The sequence below is a fragment of the Amaranthus tricolor genome, chromosome 15 (genome assembly GCF_026212465.1).
Source record: "Amaranthus tricolor cultivar Red isolate AtriRed21 chromosome 15, ASM2621246v1, whole genome shotgun sequence".
NCBI classification, from domain to species: domain Eukaryota; kingdom Viridiplantae; phylum Streptophyta; class Magnoliopsida; order Caryophyllales; family Amaranthaceae; genus Amaranthus; species Amaranthus tricolor.
This window is the reverse complement of record NC_080061.1, coordinates 9,565,523-9,585,588: the sequence shown is the minus strand read 5'-3', so window position 1 is coordinate 9,585,588 and position 20,066 is coordinate 9,565,523. Positions and strand designations below refer to the sequence as shown.

At 33.9% G+C, this 20,066-nt stretch overlaps 1 protein-coding gene across 8 annotated transcripts; it reads left to right on the top strand.

Annotated features, from left to right (window-relative positions):
* The first annotated feature begins 2,935 nt into the window (after positions 1-2,935).
* LOC130801916 (pentatricopeptide repeat-containing protein At2g26790, mitochondrial) lies at positions 2,936-15,330 on the top strand. Of its 8 annotated transcripts, none has more exons than XM_057665856.1 (3): positions 2,936-3,234; positions 7,892-7,961; positions 11,647-15,317. In XM_057665856.1, the coding sequence occupies exon 3, from the start codon at positions 11,719-11,721 to the stop codon at positions 14,194-14,196; it is 2,478 nt and encodes an 825-aa protein (XP_057521839.1). In that variant the 5' UTR covers positions 2,936-3,234; positions 7,892-7,961; positions 11,647-11,718; the 3' UTR covers positions 14,197-15,317. The 8 variants fall into 8 exon arrangements, with proteins under 8 accessions (XP_057521839.1, XP_057521842.1, XP_057521841.1 ...); XM_057665858.1 differs by lacking the exon at positions 2,936-3,234 and adding an exon at positions 5,759-6,733; XM_057665857.1 differs by lacking the exon at positions 2,936-3,234 and adding an exon at positions 5,759-6,959.
* The last annotated feature ends 4,736 nt before the right edge of the window (positions 15,331-20,066 follow it).

The window sequence follows — 20,066 nt, the reverse complement described above, 5'->3', positions numbered from 1 at the left end:
GAAATTTGAAATTCTTTTTGTTTTATTAAATTTATACTTTGTATTACTGAAGAATTTTGTAATAAATTAATATCTTTTTGTAACATGGGACTTAAAAAAGGAAATGATAATTGTTTCCCTAAAATTTTTGTATGAACACCTTTGTCATCAACCCAAAAAGGATAAATTTGTGTTAAAAAGGGAGTGCCTAATATTATTTCTTCCTTAATATCATTAATAATAATGAAAGTATTAGTAAAACTATAATTTTCATTTATGATCTTTCCTTTTGAACTTTTATATTTAATATCCATGGGTGAACTATTTGCACTATATAACCGAGTTTTTGTTTTTTCATAAAATTTGGTTGGGACTAATCCTTCCCTTAAGCAATTTTGATCCGCTCCACTATCAATTAAAGCAATATAGGTTTTTTGAAAATCTCCAATTTGAAAAGTAACTGGTGCATACCATTTTTGAAAATTAATTTTATTAATAACAGTGATAAAATCATCATCATCCCCATTAACTTTCTCTTTTCCCAAAGAAAGATTTTCTTTATAGATGGGGTTTTCTAAAATAGATAATTTTGTTTCAAGTTCGAAATCTTTGATTTCTAAATGCTTTAAACTATTTTTGATAGAAATGATGTCTTCTTTGATTTTATTTATTTCAAGTTGAAGATCTTTGACCGAAAGAGTTTGATTCTTAATAGGAATTAATTTAGAAGTCATTTCTTTGGAAGAGTATTTTTCTAATAATTTTGAAATATTGAAAGGTTCAATTTGAGGAATTGGAATACTTTCTTTGTTTTTAGAGGTAGAGGTTTCACCCAAAACCATAGTTTTGAGTTTCAAAAGGGTTTCTCTTTTGATCTCTTTATCTTGGATTTTGTCAACGAGATCAAAAAGAAATTCCACATTTTTCTCTTTATCTGTTAAAACATTAATGCATTTCATTGGAGAGGAAGAAATCGAAGATTCAGAATCAGAAGTTTGATCATTAATTTGTAAAATTTCGTCATCTTCCTTTTCTGAAGAAGAAGAAGAAGTAGACTCAGGAGTTTGTAATAATATTTTGGATATTTTATCTCCTAGCTCAGAGTCGTTAATAAATAATTCTTGAATCTTTTTCTTTGTGGTACAAGCATTTGCTTTATGTCCAGGTTTTCCACACGAATAACAAAAGATTTTGAAAGCTTTGTTTGATTTTCGGAAATTTCCGAAATTTTTCTTTCCTCGTTTCTTTCGATAATAAGAAGGATAAGAATTTTTATTTTTATCTTTTGAAAATTTAGAAAATTGTTTTTTAATTTTCTTTTTTGTAGAGGGAGCTCTAATAGCTTCCATACCAAATGCTTCACAGAAACATCCAATTTCTTTCCTAGATTGTTTCTTTTCAGAGGTATATTTGGCTTGGAGTTTGAGTTCTTCACATAAAGAAAGACCTTCCTTTTTAATGAAAGCGAATAGTCCTCCATAAGTAGTATTATTAAGAGCTTGTTCTTTATCTGTATCATGTTCAGCTATTTTTCTAAAAATTCTTTGAGCAAATAATTTTGGTAGTCCTGATATAAATTTTTCTTTCCAAAAACTTTGATTGCAATCTTGTCTTTGTAAAACATAACTAAAGAAGGTATCTTTATACCATCTATAGTCACTTAAAGTTGGGCAACGTAAATTTTGTAAAATCGTGTCTCCAGAAGAAAGAGTTTGAGTAGGGTTACCGACAAAATGAAAGGCAATAACTATTGAATGTTCATATTAAGAGATGCTCAATTTAATATGAAGTTGAACTTTTTGTGTCAGTTGATCCAACAACTTTTCCAAATTCAATTATTATAATGATTATATTTTTATTGTTTTAGAGTTTGAAATAGATTGAATCTTTATTGTTTTTACGTGATTTGTTTCAAATTTCATCAATTGGTAATATTATGCGCAACTTTTAAAATATGAAAACTCAGTTAAACCTTATAATAATATTCAAAATGAACTCGAGTCTCAACCTTCAGGTTAAAACCTAAATACTCTTGCGTTTGCTACTATGTAAGTGTTCATTCCGTTTGTCCAACTTTTTTGTTAGTTGAATGAATCCAATTGCTGCCATTGTTATTTATCGTTGGAGTTTGGTGACTTGAGTGCACCGTGGTGAGTGCAAGTTGATGTATGTGTGCATAGGTGTGTATGATGAGTTCTTCTAGAGTAATACTCTACTTTATGAGTTCTTGAGAACTTAATTGTTTCTCTACTTATAATCAAAGCTAACTACCATCAAGGACGTAGCCCCTCTAGGTGAACCTTGTGAATCTGTGCCTTGTTTATTATTGCACTTATTTCTTATTGCTTTTCATTCCTACTTTATCGATTAAGGTTGTTTATGAACAAGAGTCTCCATAACTTGTTTCCGGGTGTTTTAAGAATAAAGTTTGAACCTTTACTCATTTTATTTATTGAATAACAAACTTCTTCAGTTTTTGCTTCTTTGCGATATCTTTATTTACCAATTTTTTGTTCTGATATTGGATGGTTTGGTCCCACAAATGTTTTCCCAAACTGTTACCGTTTTTGTATGCTCATAATCCATTTTGGTGGTCTGTCACAAATTCATGGTGTCCGTGTTTTGAAATTGCAGTATCTTATCCAATTCGGATTTTGTAATATTTGACAATTAACTCTTGAAGGAACATTCTTTTTTCTTATTTTTTCTTTTTATCAATTAATTATGAAATGTTATATTGGTGGTGAGATATGGTTATGAAATTGATTGAATTTTTGGGATTAAGTTTTTTTATAAGGGTCTATTACTCTACTTAAGACAGTGTATAGCTCAAGTAAATTTTTTTGAAGAGGCAAGTTAAGGGGCGGATGTAGGCCTCCCGGGCAAGTGCCCCGGGCGAAATTTAAAAAACAAATTAAAAGAAAATTTTTTTCTTCGAATTCTAGGGGGTCAAAACTCAAAACACTATTTTCAGAATAGCAATGAACTTCAAAACACTACATTACTCCCCTTCTCTCTGCTCTAAAAAAAACCTAAAAAACCTCTACTCTACAGCCGTCATTCAGCCCCTGCCGCCTGCCACCTGCCACCATCACCGTCACCTTCACTGCCTGCCGCCGGTGGCTCAGACGCTTCTCCTGCTCGCTGCTGCTCACGCCTCACTTCCTTAGTCGAAAGTCGATGGTCAACTGTCCTCTACTCCTCTTCTACTCCTCTTTACAAAAACTCTAAAAATCAAAATTTTGATTTTTTTAGGTATTTTCACTCTTTATCGTAATCTTAATCTTAATACTAAATTATTAATCTTGTTGTTCTAATCTTTATTCTTAATTTTGATCCTTGAATATTATAATAATGTTGTTTCTTGATTTTTTTTTGTTTATGTTTTTTGAGGGATTGAATCTTTGTTATTGTTAATGTGTTTGTTTATCTTGAATAGTTGAATTATTGAATATTTCTTGATTTTAGATATATGTGCTTCGAGCCATATCCAGAAGATAATTTGGAGTTTATTAAGAATAATGAAATTAAGCATTACTAATTAAGAATTTCTAAACCATTGTTGTACTGTTGTTTCTTAATGGAAGAAGATCATATGCTTTTGTTTTTGAGTGGAAGATCATATGCTTAAGTTAATAAGTGTAAGGAGTGCTTGATAATCTGAGAAGTTGGAGTGCTTCATTATTAAGACAGAAATCATTCACGATCAATTAATAATTAATAATCATCCACGATCAAGCACTCCTTACATTTATAATCAAGAAAAAATTTCTAAACCATTATCTTGATTTATGATTTCCAAATGCTCAGTTCTGTTTTCGTTTGGAGTGATTGTGGATGATTGGCCTAAGTCCTGGTTTTGATTCAGAGATGTGATTTACATAAGTAATAAAGGCAATTCGATTTTCAAGCTGGTTGATTCTTGGTTCTTGGATCTTGGTTTACAAAATGACAATAATAATGTGATCTTGAGTTATGATGTTCTATGATCTTGATTTATGATTTTTGTGGAATCACTTAAATGTTTTATTAGTGACGTGAGAAACGATGAGCGATTCTTGGATATAAAGACCCTTAATGAACTTTCCATAAAACTTATTGAGACAAGGACATTTTGTCAATTTTACAAATAAAATTCCGTAGAAATTTCGTCCATTTGTTAGTGGTGCTCCAGGAGACTCTGAATCCTGGATCCGCCATTTGAAATATGGAATATACAATGACTAATAAACTGACGATTGAACTAGATTAACTGAATTCTACTTTCTATTCACGGATTTAAAATCAGACAAAAATAAACTTAATTCCATAATACTGATTACTTCTCCTACTTGAGGTTTTGTTCGTCTCTATAATAATTGAATCGTGTATTCCTATCAGAAAATAATAGGAAAATGAACTGAAGATTGAACAGTTATTATTAGGGATGATCATGGGGCGGGTTTGGAGCGTATCCAACCAGACCTGGACCCGGACCGTTTTAATTTTTAGAGATTCAAACCCGTATTTGGACGCGAAGGGTCCAAAATTTTAAGACCCAGACCCTCTGGATCTGATGGGTCTAAGGTTCTTAATGGATCTAAAAAAAGTCTCATTTTTTTTTTTGAAAGAAAGGGAAAGCTAGACTAAGAATGAATTAAATCAGAGTACAAAGCGCTTGAAGCCAGGTCAGGCAAACATTCACCCAGACCTTATCACAAACGCCGAAGGCAGCCCACCGGGCTAATCTATGAGAGACACCATTACACTCTCGATAACAAAAAACAAAGAAAAAAGACTGAAAATGCAAACTAAGAGTGGCGGCATTGTCCAGAATTGATTGAACAACACAGCATCAAGAACTCTTGCCATTCATGGAATCAATGACAGTCTTACAATCTCTTTCAAAGATAACATGGCGCCAACCCTTCTCTATTGCAACCGAAACAGCCCACAACATAGCATGGGCTTCTGCCTCTTCAACGGACCCGCAAAGCGAAACGGATTTCGAACCGAACAAAAGAAAAGAACCCGTCGAGTCCCTAGCAATGAAGCCCAGATCGAATCTATCATCCTCCTTGTGAGCAGCTCCATCAAAGTTAAACTTAATGACATTAGTGGGAGGACATGACCAAGCCAGCCGTTAAAGATCTTTTATGCACAAAAGTTCCACGATCAAACTGCAGGGCACATTGGTATTCCAGTAACCAATCCAAAGCCCGACGAACACCAAGAAGAGGAGGCACCGCAACACAATCGAAAATCTCCTCGTTCCTTGACTTCCAAATTTGCCAGCAAATAGAAGCAAATTTTTCAGCTTCATTCGCCCCCTTATTAATCAGATACCAATCCATATAATCTCGAAAAGAAGTAGCTAACGAGCAAGGGGCCTTAATGCCAGAAAGTTTCCAAAAGTCCATGGTCAAAGAGCAATCACGAATCAAATGAAAAAGGCTCTCTTTTTCCCCGCAACGTTTGCAAGACTCGAAACCCGTAATCCCTCTAAAAAAGTCTCTTTGATTTGTCAAATTTGAACCGTTTGTAAGTCATTATACTTTTTGTATATTTTAAGAGAGTTATTATTGTATTTTACAAATACTTAATACTAATTTAACATCTAAAGTCGCATAGTGTCATCTATATACGCTTAAATTCTATTAGAAACACTAGCTCGAGTCCATGAAATAAGGGTAATTGGGTTAGCACTTAGCAAGTAGCATATATATATATATATATATATATATATATATATATATATATATATATATAGATGTAGGATCAAATAAGAAAGATTTTAAAATGAGAAGGGTGAGAAGGATTTTTGTTTGATTTTGCTTGGTTACTATATATACAAAAAAGGATACTATGTTATAAATTAAGAACATTTTAAAAATTATTTCATAGTTACCTTTTTGTGTAACATAGTTACTTTTACAATTATGAGTTTTTGGCTCAATTGTGACCATAGATTTTTTTTATTTTAGTGAAATTAAGGGTGTAGACTCCTTCTTACCCTTTTCATTTTCAATCCCTTCTTAATGGATCCGTCTCCTATATATATATATGTATATTATTTATATATATTATGATATTATATGAAAAGAAAATAAGTGTTGGTGGCAAAAGTCATACGTAGAAGACAAATAGAAATAGACAATCTAATATTTATAAGGGTCTGGGTCTACAGGGCGGGTCTAGGGTCCGGATTTCGGACCCTGACCCGAACCCGTCAATTATTTTTTAGATCCAGATCCGACTCGGATCCGATGGGTTTCAAAAAATAAGACCCAAACCCTTAAAAAAAGGCGAGTCCGGGGCGGGTCCAACAAGGTCCTAGACCCATGACCATCCCTAGTTATTATGTCTTGGTCTATGTTACTTGGACTTGGGTACGGGTATCAAATACGGGTGTGGATCCTAGTGTCCGGTACGTCAATTTTAGAATTTTAGGATATGTGGACACCGTCCTATCACTGGATACGGGTACGGGGATATAATAATAATAATAATAATGATGATGATGATGATGATGACAACGACGACGACGAAAGAAAAAAAACAGAAAAAAAACTTTAAATTGTTTTTGGGCTTAAAACATAAATAGCCCAAAGGCTAAAACTAATATGTATTTACAAACCCTATTTTTAATGTTATTTGTATTTTTTCCTTCTCTTTCTTCACGTGGCAAATTGCAAAGATACTATTTTTCAAACCCTGCACGGTTTCCCATGCCCACTTTCCTTTCTTCTCCTGTTAAACTCCACCTCCATCAATGGTGATTAATTCGACATTAGATAAATTTTTATTTTCTTTGTCTTTTTTCTTTTATGTTCTCTTATTTTCTCCTTAATTTCTCTTTTCTTTGTCTTCTATCTATTTAAATTGTTGATTTCATTCACTGTGCCGTACCCATGTGCATTCCGGCGTATCGGTATCCGTACTGGCCGTACCGGACACTAGTGAGCGGGCAAAAACAGAGTGTCCGAGTAAAATAGGTCCTGGTATGCTATTGACTATTAGAATTAAAGTTCAATTAAAACTATTGTGTTGAAGGTTATCATGTGGATTTAAAAAGATAAGGCGGTGATTTTTAGAACACACTAGAGTATTTCTATGGAAGGTCCTTTTTCTAACTACCTGTTCTGCTATGCTTTCGTAGCATCAGCATGTATAAGCTGGTGTTTCTGTTTGTCATGGTTAATTGTTTATTACTTTCTGTAAGTATTGCTTGGTTTCTCATTCTTGGCTGATGTGAGTCATGAGATGTGAGTTATGTGACCTCTATTGAAGAATTGGGTTCATGTTTGATTATTGTTAAATATAGGAAATGAAGTTACGCTATGAAAGGGACTATTGCATTAGTTATTAAGTGAACATTCTAATTACACTATAGTATGATAGTATTATCCAAATTATGGCCTTCTGATTTCTATACTAGTGGTTTAAAATTATTTTGAAAATTGCATGTTTAGTTCTTTTAAATCTTGTTTTGAACTCATAATTAGATCATGTATTCGTTTAACATGAGATTTGAGTATTTTTTTTTAACTTGATTTGCTTTGTGCTCTATAGTTTTTTCATCTGTAAATTGCAATGAAACAACCTTTCATTTTTGGGCTTTAAATATTTTGCATATTAGTTCACCCTTAAACTAATTGTCAAGATGCCTCCTTTTTTCAATTATTGCACATCTTCTATGACATATTTTGAATTGAGAGCTTGGTATGTTAATCTAATTAAATGGTTGATGTTAATTTGAGTTTTAAACTTTTGATGTTAACAAAATCTTTTCAAGCTGTATTATTCGATTGTTTTGAAGCACAAAAGTCCTTTTGAAGTATGGAAAGTTGTCTTCTTGCTCTCTCCTAGTCTTTGTGAGGCTTATCTTTTTAGCAAAATTTGATGTTTGAAGTTTGATTTGCTAACTCTGTAGTAATTGAGGTCACGAACTTTCATCTCTGGCTTATCTTTGAGGAAGTAGTTGGTGGTCATCTACTACAAAGGTAATTTCTACCTCCTTTTTTTGATGATGGTGATGCTCCTTGCTGTTCTACACTTTGTTTGCCTACTTTAATGTGAGTTATTGGCTTGTTAATTTGGTTGGTTTTTAAGTGTCTTTCTTTGTCATCACAAAGGCAATGTTGCAAACTAGTGCGTTATCTTATACTTCTATGTTCTTATGAAATCGCATCTTTTTTTAGTGTAATATTCATTTGTAATTGGGGAAATAAGGAAAAAATCAAATAGATGAAAGAACTAAGTGAATAAGATGAATAGAGAAAATAAGTTTGTGGATGACATGAGATTAAAAAAGGGGAATGAGACATCACCAAAAAAAGGATTTGGTGCCAAGTATGATAAACTTTAATAGAAATATCTGAAATGGCATAGGGACATAGGGAGTATTATCAAGACTCTTATTGAGTGATTTTATTCTAGGAGCATGTATAATGTGTGACATGATTGTGGCTTATCAAATTGTAATGGTGTAGGAGATATATTTGTTGGATTATATTTGATGCAATTAATTAAATTTAAGTTACAATTATCTAACACTCAATAAGAGGATCTCAAGCATAACAACAATATGAACCAAGTTTTTTTTACTTGTCCAATAATCCAATATTATTTGTCCAATTATAATATTTATCCTTTAGCAAGTAAATAGTAATTACTAAAGTGCTGCATTTATTTATTTTATAATATAGTCCTAATTATATTTATTAATTGTTGGAAACGTTTTATGACACATTTCCTTCAATATTCCTCAATCGGTTAAAGCAAAGAACTCATTGTGCACTTGAAATTTGAAAGTAAGTTACATCTTACTAAAAGTTAGTATATATAGCTGTGTTAATGACATATTATGTTATGTGTTATAATTTCTTTTTTTTTTATATTGTTTTATGATTGTGTGAGACCTTTGTATTTCATTTGTGTTAGTTATATTTGAAATATGTTTAATATCATTTTTAGACCTTATATAGACTAGTGGCAGAGAATCCTTTTGTGCACATATTCCCCGTTTCATTTTTCTCATTCTTTTATTACATATCATTAGTCGCAATGCCTCACATTTGGAAAATTTGATATTAGTTGCAATATCTCCATTTTGTGTATTCTTTCTAGACTTACTTTCTACTATATTCCCCTTGTGCAGTAGAGGACCTAGAATTTAAAAGAAGGGGTTGCAAAGCTTTCAATGTATGTTCCATAAGTATATTTATTAGGAATTACGCTAGCTTTCTTCATATTTTGGAAAACAATCAATAACTTCCTCTAAATGACCCTTCGAACGAAACGCCTTGATCATGAGATTGAAAGTGTAGACGGGTTGGATCTATGTATGGGCCTCCCCGGGCACGTGCCCCAGGCAAATTTTTTAAATTAAAATTTTTTTTTCGAATTTCACGGGGTTTGAAACACGATTTCCTGAATAGCACGGGCCTATCCCTTCTCTCTAATCTTTACTCTAACAAAACCTAAAAAAACTCATCATTTAGCCCTTGCCTCAGTCGAAAGTCGAGTGTCGACAGTCCTCTTCTACTCCTCTTTACAAAAAACCCTGAAAATTGAAATTACATTTGGTTAGTTTGATCTGATTTAAATTGTAGTTTTAGTTCATTTTTAACATAAATTTATTGGTTGAGCTCTATGATGATTCTCAAAACTATTGAATTATTCAGAAGGATAACAATTACGCCTAAAAAGCTGGTTTTTTAATTGTTGGTGAAAAGTTTATGTCTTTGATTTATGTTCAAAGGAGAAAATGTTAGTTAGAAGATCAATAGTGTGTGAATTGTGAAAGGTTTTAGCTTTTTTCAATTAATAGTCAATTTGTTTTGGGTTTTAACATATATTTCTCAATTGACAGTACTTAAGCCAATCAATTACGCATAGGTAGATTGTTAGGTTTTTGTTGATTTTCCTATGTAGATCAACCGATTGGCCGTTCGTGCACAGTAAGTCATTGTTTTGGTTGATGAATATTGAATTGGCTTGATTTGTTTGCTATTAACAAGAATATGAGCTGTTTATTGGTGTCTTATTTTAGATTTAAAAGTTCTGTGGTGTGGTTTATGGAACTTTTGAATGTAGAAGATGAAAAATAGTACGAGTCTACAATTTTTTTCTGGAAAGATTTTTTTGGTTAATTAGAAATATATATTGCTTCTTGGATGAGCAATTCTTGGATGGGAAGACTCTTATTGAACTTTCTATAAAACATGTTGAGACAAAGAAGCATGAAATTGATTCAGATGTCTACAAGCTGTTGAAATTGGTATTGCTTCTTCCAATGATGACAGCGAGTCTCGAAAGATCATTTTTCGGAATGAATCATATTTTAGTTGTTAATTATACAAATGAAATTCTGTCAAAATTTCGTCTATTCATTGGTGCCCCAGTGGACTCCGAATCCAGGATCCGCCACTGAGTGTAGATGTTGGGGGTTCAAACTCATCCTCATGTATTGTTGGTATGTAGCCACTTCCATGTCAAGCTTCCCCTTCTTATACAAGGCAAAAAACTTTGCCTTTATATTTGAAACAAAACGTCAATAGATTCATCAAACATACCCATACTTGCATAGGCCTTGACTAGGGCATCAATATCTTTAACCTTTAAATTAGTCCTTTCGACCTTAAAGCTCTCCAAAAAAAACTTTCAGAAACTCTAATGCTTTGTTCGTCATCACGTCCATCACGCCCACCATCAGTCTATCTTTACTGCTCGGATGCTGCCCGCATTGCCAATGTACAACCACCATTCATCCACGCCGCCGACCACCATCTGTTCATGTCTCCGCCCTCCACATTGATGAATGTAGGTAATTTTATAAGGTGGAATTAAAATTTGAATTTTTTATATGATTTCAATTTAATTGAATTTGTTTCAAAATCAATTTTAAATCGAGTTTAAAATTTTAAATGAACTTTATTCAGTATAATTTCTGTTTAAGTCTTCAATTATAAATTGAATTTGTTTTATAAATTCATTTTGGTTGGTTTTATGAGTGGAATGAATGTTAATCTCTTAATTTGTTGTTATATGATGAAACTACTGCAGATTGTGGTACAACATTGATTAATTTTATCAATTTGTAGTGATTCTATATTTGATATATGAATAACATTGTTTATAATATCACTTGTGTGACTAGAATGGTGTATTGAAAGAATGTGATAACAATCTTATGCAAGTAATATATCTTCAATTAAGCTCTGCAACCCCATCTTTCAAATTATAGGTCATCCCATGAATTGGGGAATATAGTAGAAAGTAAGCTGGGTAAGAATACTAAAAATGGAGTTGCTGCAACTAAGTTAACATTTTTCAAATGGGAGGAACGAAAGAATGAGAAGAATTAAACGGGGAAATAAATGCACAATAAGATTCTCAAACTAGTTGGTCTCAAGGCTAATCACTTTTACATTTGAAAACTTTTTAGTTCATATTAACACTATCATCGATTCGTAGCATGTTTCTCAACTCAGTCCAGTTCTTGATCAAGTGTACTATTCCATTCTGGTAACTTTGAATTGTTTTATGGAATCTGCACTGGTGAACACCCTCAGTGATTGGAAGTGCTTAACAACCTGACATATATCTTCAATACTCTGCTACAAAATGATTGTACTCTATTTTTTCTATCTCTTTATTATATCTGTTACTGGTGGCTGGTTTCAGGTGTTGAAGATAGTAAAATGGTTATATGATTATGGGTGTGGAAGACATCAACTAAATCTGGTTTCACGTATTATGTTCTCTTCTGGAGCAGTTGAAGCTTTCAACTGCTCCTATAAGCTCCACTGCCTGCTGTGTAGAAGAGCAGTCTCTGGTAGATATTTGAGCAATTGTCTCTTTACTCGCCACAGTTCTGCTTTTGCAGATGTCCAGTTGTGTCCTCGGTCAACGGATTCCAGTTCTGATGCACTTACATTTTCCTCTGCTCGTAGAAGTGGTGATGGTTATAGCTATATTGATTTTGAGGATCCTTGGCATAAATTATCCTCCTATGGGGTCATTGATATCCCGAAGAACTTTAAAAGGGAGCCAACTCAAGAACATAGGTTTCAACATAATGTGAATATTTATGTCTCAATCACTAAAAGATTGTGCAGTCGGGGTTCTACTAGAAAATTGGAAGCTTTATTTTTGGATGTTATTAAGTCAAATAAGGAAGAACTGGGCTTTGATATTCCAGAATTCTTGGATATTTTTTTGGAGAACCTTGAGCTTGAAAGGACTAATTCAATGGTTAAAGTAGCTGATGTCTTAGTCAAGGTCTATGTCAGTATGGGTATGTTTGATCAATGTATTGATGTTTTGTTTCAAACACAAAGGCATGGTATATTGCCTAGTATATTAACATGTAACTATCTTTTGAACCAGTTGATTCAACAGGATAAGCTTGACATGGCAGTGGCTACATACCAACAATTGAAGAGGATGGGTTTGAACCCCAACATCTACACTTACAATCTCATGATCAAGGCCTTTTGTAGGATGGGTCATTTAAAGGAAGCAGTTAATTTTTTTCTGGAGATGGAGAAAGCTGGCGTAATTCCTAATGAATATTCATATACGACCTACATTGAAGCACTTTGCTCATTTAACAAATCAGATGCAGCTTATGAACTGCTTAAAGCTTGTAGGGATTCTGGTGTTATTTCTTACGGTTTTTCTTATGAGGTTGTGGTTCAGGGCTTCTGCAATGAGAATAAATTGAGTGAAGCTGAGACTGTTTTGCTCGACATGGAGAATCAAGGTTTGACCCCAAATGTGAATTGCTTTGGTCCCTTAATTCACGCATATTGTAAGAGAGGAAAAATTCTAAACGCATTTTCCCTTGAAAGTCACATGCTGTCTAAAGGTGTGAAATTAAATTGTGTTATTGTGAGTTATATTCTTCAATGCCTATGCTTGATGAGATCTTTTACCGAGGTTCTCAATCGTTTCAAAACATACAGAGACACAGGGATTTTTCTTGATGAAATTTGTTATAACATTGTGGTTGATGCAATGTGTAAATTGGGCAGAGTTGAAGAAGGCTTGGAGCTTATTGTAGAGATGAAGCACAAAAACTTGGCCCCAGATGTGAAACATTATTCAACTCTAATAAATGGCTATTGTCTTAAGGGAAAACTACTTGAGGCTTGTGATGTTTTTAAAGATATGAAGACTAATGGTATTGAGCCTGATATAATTACTTACCATATACTTGCAGGTGGATTGGCTAGAAATGGCTATGAAGAAGAGATTTTACACTGTCTTGACTACGTGAAGGGCCAAGGGTTGACACCTGACACTGTTATGCATAATAAAATCATCGAAGGCCTTTGTATAGGAGGGAAGGTAAAAGAAGCTGAGAAGTTTTTATATAGTTTGGATAACAAGTGTCCGGACAATTATTCTGCTATGATTGATGGCTATTGTGAAGCAAAACTTGCACGAGAGGCTTTTAGTCTATTTGTTAATCTAAAAAAACATGGAACTCCTTTAAAAAGGAAGACTTCCTTGAATTTGCTAAGTTGCCTATGTATGAATGGTGAAGTTGATAGTGCGTTTGTGTTGTTTGAGACATTTCTGGTCTTAGAAGATAATCTTTGCATTAAAATTCCCTCAAAGCTTATGACCGCATTGTGCAATTCTGGAGATATAGAGAAGGCTAGACGAGTGTTTGACATTTGGGTTGATAGAGGTTTTATTCCTGATGTTGTAATGTACACAATAATGATGAATGGATACTGCAAGGCAAATAGTATTTTGGAAGCTTGGAAGCTTGCAATTGAAATGAAAGACAGAGGTATAGAGCCTGACGTCATCACTTTAACAGCTCTGCTTGATGGGTTTTTGAAATCAAGTTTGAATAAGTCTGATTCTGATTTTAACATTTCTCTGGGAGAGAAAGCTAAAAAGTTTGAATCAATTATCAGGAGTAAAATGTCGGAAATGCAGCTGAAGCCTGATCTTGCGTGGTATACTGTGTTGATTGACAAATGTTGCAAGGTGAATGATATTGAAGAAGCCATGGTGCTGTTCCATGATCTGATAGATAAAGGTCTGCGGCCTGACGTGGTGACATACACAACACTCCTTTCTGGTTGTTGTAGAGTACGTGATAAGGATAGAGCTTTGATGCTTGTCAATCTGATGACTGCACATGGATTACAGCCTGATCAAATTGCGAAGTCAGCTTTGAAACGTGCTATATTCAATAATATTCGTACAGTTTAGGCGCTGAGCTTGCCTGAGCAAGTTGATGATCGTTGCAGTTCCAGATGAGAAAATCTGAGTCAGGTTCGACGTTGATCAAAGGTTAGTCATAGCTATGTTAGGTTTAGGAACCGTGGTGACATACACAACACTCCTTTCTGGTTGTTGTAGAGTACATGATAAGGATAGAGCTTTGATGCTTGTCAATCTGATGACTGCACATGGATTACAGCCTGATCAAATTCCGAAGTCAGTTTTGAAACATGCTATATTCAATAATATTTGTACAGTTTAGGCGCTGAGCTTGCCTGAGCAAGTTGATGATCGTTGCAGTTCCAGATGAGAAAATCTGAGTCAGGTTCGATGTTGATCAAAGGTTAGTCATAGCTATGTTAGGTTTAGTTCCTATATGCTCCTTCTCTGGCCTCTTTTACTCCCTTGTAAATATCTTTTTGAGATATATGTAGTATTTTGGTGAAATGATTGTAGATTTGAGTGATCTTTTCTGTAAAAATAATATGTAGGTTTTATGTGTATCTTTGATGATTCATTATTGATAAAAGTAGTCTGGTATAAGTTGAGAAGTAATATTCCTTATGAAAATGCCAATTATTGATAAAAGTAGTCTGGTATAAGTTGAGAAGTACTATTCCTTATGAAGATGCCAAATCTGGAGTTATGGTCATGGTCATCGTCATTGGCCTAGTATCCCGTATAAAGTCAGGGTTTGGGTGTGGAAGAGGTAGCGGACATATTATTCTCGAGGAATGCGCGCAAACAATTAGCAGTTGGTGTTTGCTTGAAAATTTGAAAAAAAAAGATTTTTTAATAACTTTAATCAAAAAATAAGCTTCGGCCAAACTTTATTCCCAAAATAAGCGTCTTTGATCCCAAAGCTAGGCTCGGTATGTAATCGCTGTTACTAACAGCGAGTATAAAGAAATGGTCAAAATTTTAGTCAAGTTATATGTCGCTGTTACTAACAGCGAAATAAGGCTTTGACTGGTTAATGGTCAAGTCGCTGTTAATAACAGTGACTTTAGGTAGTACTGGTCCAAAAAGACTTCAAAGAAAATTGATGGTCTTTACCCACAGAATGAATACATGAGAATTCAATTGCCTTTCTTGTTCTCTATTCTTGTTTCTTTGACCTTTTTATTCTGTGAATTGAATGGCAGTAAAAGTCACTTTCGGAAAAAGAAAATTTAATTCTCAAGCTTACTCAAAAAGAAAATTTAACTCTCAAGCTTACTCATTTTCAGAAATGTAGAGCATATAAATGCATAAAGAGAGGGATAATGAGTTGGTGAAAACTGAAGCTAAAGATCTGCCCTTTAATATCTGAATACCAAGTATTTTGGATATGGATGCATGAATACGTCATCCATGGAAAGACCATGGAATAAAAAGGTCAAGGAAACAAGAAAAGCAATTGACTAGTACTACCTAGAGTCGCTGTTATTAACAGCGACTTGACCATTGACCAGTCAAAGCCTTATTTCGTTGTTAGTAACAGCGACATATAGTTTGACTAAAATTTTGACCATTTCTTTATACTCGCTGTTAGTAACAGCGATTACATACCGAGCCTAGCTTTGGGGCTAAAAACGCTTATATTGGGAATAAAGTTTGGCCGAAGCATATTTTTTGATTAAAGTTATTAAAAAATTTTATTTTTTTCAAATTTTCGTGTCTGCTTCCTGTCATCCTAACATCGAATTCCATGATTTCTTGCCATTTATAATTACATGGTCTAACAATGGTTTAGTCCATTTCCTAATTACATGTATTATTCCTATGTATGGATAAATCACTTTTATAACTATTTTTATTTACTTCTCCTGAACATCAAATTTGAGCATGGCCTCTGCCCTATGAGAACACTGGATATATAAACCACCATGAACATAGCATAAACATGGCCTTTAGGTTACCTAGGGGTTAAGTGCTTTAAAAATTAGATAGCCTTTTAAGTTTGGATTTTTAAATAAGGAAAATTGTCAAAAAGTACCTGATAAATTTTTATTTTCAAAAAGTACCTAATAAAAAAGTTTTGTCAAAAAATACTTAATAAAATTTTTTCTTTTCCAAAAAGTACTAATTAATGTTTTTCTTTAGTTGATTCAAATATAACGGCATTTCACATCCAATAAAGTTTCCATTAGCTTCTTGATTGAGACCACTAATTATACACTTTTAAGTCTAGATATCATATCTTTTCAACTCTTATCCGTCAAGTCATCTTCGATCTTTCTTGCCCTCTTTTTAAGTCTCTCGAGCTTCAACTTTCTATCTTTCTTACTAGTCGCTAATACCTTATCTTTGCGCATGCCCAAACCATTATAAATAATTTTCTTTTATTTTTTTCTTAATATTAGCTACCGCTAAACCCTTTCTTATATATTCATTTCGAACTCTATCCCTCAAGGTATGCTCGTTCTAACATCAAAGATTCCACATTACTGCTACTTCCCTCTTTCTATTATGATCCTTGCTAAAAAAACCCAACATTCTCATCTTTATAGTATCACCAGTCTAATGGTCGTGTGATAAAACTTACCCTTTAACTTTAAGGGCACACCTCAATTACATGATATTTTAGTAGTCGCTATCCATTTTTGCCACCCACACAAAATTATGTGGGTCAAATCTCGTGGATATCCCCACTTCTCTGAAGTATGAACCCCAAAAAGCATCCTCTTGAAGCAATTTCTATCTCTTCTAGCTTTAAAGTGTCTCATGATCCCGTTTGTGCTTTAAACACACTCCATGTACTTTGTCGCGCTTCGATTTAATTTGAAACCCAACTAGTGCTTTCAACTCTTGTCTCTATTCTAATTTAACATTTACCCCTCCGTAGTCTCATTCACCAAAACAATGTCGAAATCAAACAACATGCACTAAGTCACATCTACGTGTATTGATCAAATAATCTCATTTAGGACCTTTGCGAAAAGAAAGAAACTTAGAATCGAGCTTTAAAGAGGTGTAATTGTGATTTAAAAATCTTTTGTTGTCTCTTCACATGTCCTAACATTCATGTTTACTTCTCAATACATATCTTTCACTATATCAATGTATTTCTTGGGATGCTCTTCTTTGTCATTTCCAACCAAAGCACTTTTCTTGTACCTTTTCGTATGTAGTGTCCAAGTCAATTAAAATTGCGTGCAATTCTTTTTTACTAGTCCTATAGTACTCCATCATTTGTCCCATAAGATCAGTTGCTTCTATAGTAGATCTCTTTAGCATAAATTTAAATTGATTCTCTGATATGGAGTGTATTTCCTCATATGTATCTATATCACTCTTTTCCACCACTTCTTAGAATGGCTCATAAGTTTTATTTTTGGATAGTTGGAGCGATCTTGAACATCCCCTTTGTTCTTGTAAATAGGCATCATAATATTTCTTCTCCGGTCATTAGATGTTTTTTGTTGTCCTTCAAATATTATAGAATAGATTAGTTAACCAAGTCACTCAAATCGTTCTTAGACATCTTCACACCTTAATAGGTAAGCCATTTGGCCCAACTACTTTCTTTAACTCTATTTTCTTTAAAGGAAATTCGAGAAACTTGAAAAAGTAATACACCTTTTCTCAAAATTTCAAAATTACATCCAAATACATTCTTTTTGAACACAAAAATTCACCTATAAATTAGATAAACTTTAATTGTCCAATCAAGTATACTTACACTCATCCCTCACATCAAATCCCAAACTGAAACGATAAATAATGCAGAATTAAAAGAGTAAGACAGAAAATTAGGGCTTAGAATACTATTTTGTATATTATTCTAGGCTAATTACATCTCAATATATACATAGACAATTGCTAGTAAATAAGGAAATAAAGATAATTACACAATATTAACAAATAATTTAGAGAATATTTTATTCCCTAAATCAAGCACTTTCCTACACTCCCCCTCAAGTTAGGTCTGGATTTTCAATACCTAACTTGCGCAAATTTTGCTCAAATGCTTCCTTCTGTAACTACTTTTGTAAGTATATCAGCAAGTTGATCATTTGATCTCACAAAAGGGAGACTAATAATCTTATTTTTCAATTTTACCTTCATAAAATGTCTGTCAATTTCCACATGCTTGGTACGGTCATGTTGCATTGGATTTCCTGAGATGCGTATTGCTGCCTTATTATCACAAAAAAGCTTACTTGTTTTCTTCTATAGTAAGCAAAGTTCACTCATAAGTTTCTTCAACCAGATGATCTCAGCTACTCCTTTGGCTATGCCACGAAACTCTGCTTCTGCACTTGATAAAGCAACTACTTTTATTTCTTACTTTTCCAAGTAACTAAATTTCCTCCAACCAATGTGAAATACCTGGAAGTAGATCTCCTATCATCTCGATCTCCTACCCAATCTGCATCTGTATAAGCCACAATATCTAAATGATCGTTTTTCTTGAACAAGATACCTCCGGAGCTTGTACCCTTTAGATATCTCAAGATCCTCATAACTGCGGTCATATGATGCACCTGTGGTTGATGCATGAGAATTGTCTGGCCGTGTGTGTGAGAGATAGATGAGCTTTTAAACCATTCTCTAATGTTGCCCTCTGTCAGCCAGTTTTTCTCCTTTAATCATCTGAAGACCGTGATTTGCAATAATAGGTGTTTCTGCTGGCTTACAATCAATCATTCCTGTAGCTGCTAACAAGTCTAGGATGTATTTCCTTTGTTAAATGAATATACCTCCTTTAGATCTCAAAATTTCAATACCAAGGAAGTACTTTAGTTGCCCCAAGTCTTTCATCTCTAATTCTCTAGATAGTTGTTCTTTGAGAGTCTGAGTTTCCTCCTTATCATTTTCCGTGATAATCATATCATCTACATAAATAATCAAGCATGTGATATGATCATCCTGCCTCTTAAGAAACAAAGTATGGTCGGAGTTACTTTGTCTGTAGCAAAACTTCGTCATTGCTGCAGTAAATCTTCCAAACCAAGCCCGTGGGGATTGCTTTAAGCCATACAAAGCCTTTTTTAATCTGCACCCTTCCTTGGATTAAAATTACCAGAAAAACCCGGAGGGGTTTTCATATAGACTTCTTCCTCTATCTTTCCATGCAAGAAGGCATTCTTGATGTCGAACTGATGTAGTGGCCATTCTTTATTTGCAGCAATAGAGAACAAGACCCGGATAGTATCGATTTTGGCCACTTGAGAGAATGTCTCAGAGTAATCTACCCCATATGTCTGAGTATAGCCCTGTGCTACAAGTCTAGCTTTGTATCATTCAATTGTTCCATCAGCATGGTATTTGATAGAGTATACCCATTTGCATCCCACCATTTTCTTCTCTTTAGGGATTTCACATTTTTCCCAAGTTTCATTTTTTTCAAGAGCAACTATTTCTTCCTCCATTGCCTTTTTCCACCTCGAGTCTTTGAGAGCTTCTTCAACATTTTTAAGCATACTGTTAGAGTATAAAGATGCATTAAAGGCCTTGGCTGTCTGAGAGAGAACTATATCACTCTCCTTATTCACTAGATATCGTGAACGTTGTGCCTCCGAATATGGATCATATCTCCTAGGTGGAACTCCTCTAGTGCTTCTAGGAGGTAATTTGTACCTGTCTGATGTAGTGACATCCACAGCAAAATTAGAATTATCCATAATAACTACTGGTTCAGAAATTACCTCCTCAGGAACAACAACCTCTTCATTCGGATTAGGATGCTCAACGAGTGTAACTGGAATCTGAAGAGGAGATACTATGTCTTTAGTTATATCATCAGTAGTTTCACCTACTTGCTCTTTCGGGTCCGGCTCATCAACCATAACTGGCATATTATTGACTAACATATCATTAACACCTGGATATATAAGCCAACTTAGGTCATCATCAATGAACTCCCCCTGAGG

What these genes read in the sequence shown, in the direction of transcription:
- LOC130801916 (XM_057665855.1), top strand. Translation starts at nt 10,636, where the DNA reads ATGCTTTGTTCGTCATCACGTCCATCACGCCCACCATCAGTCTATCTT. An exon ending in CGCCCTCCACATTGATGAAT is followed by an intron (nt 10,783 to 11,646) that starts GTAGGTAATTTT and finishes GGCTGGTTTCAG; the next exon opens with GTGTTGAAGATAGTAAAATG.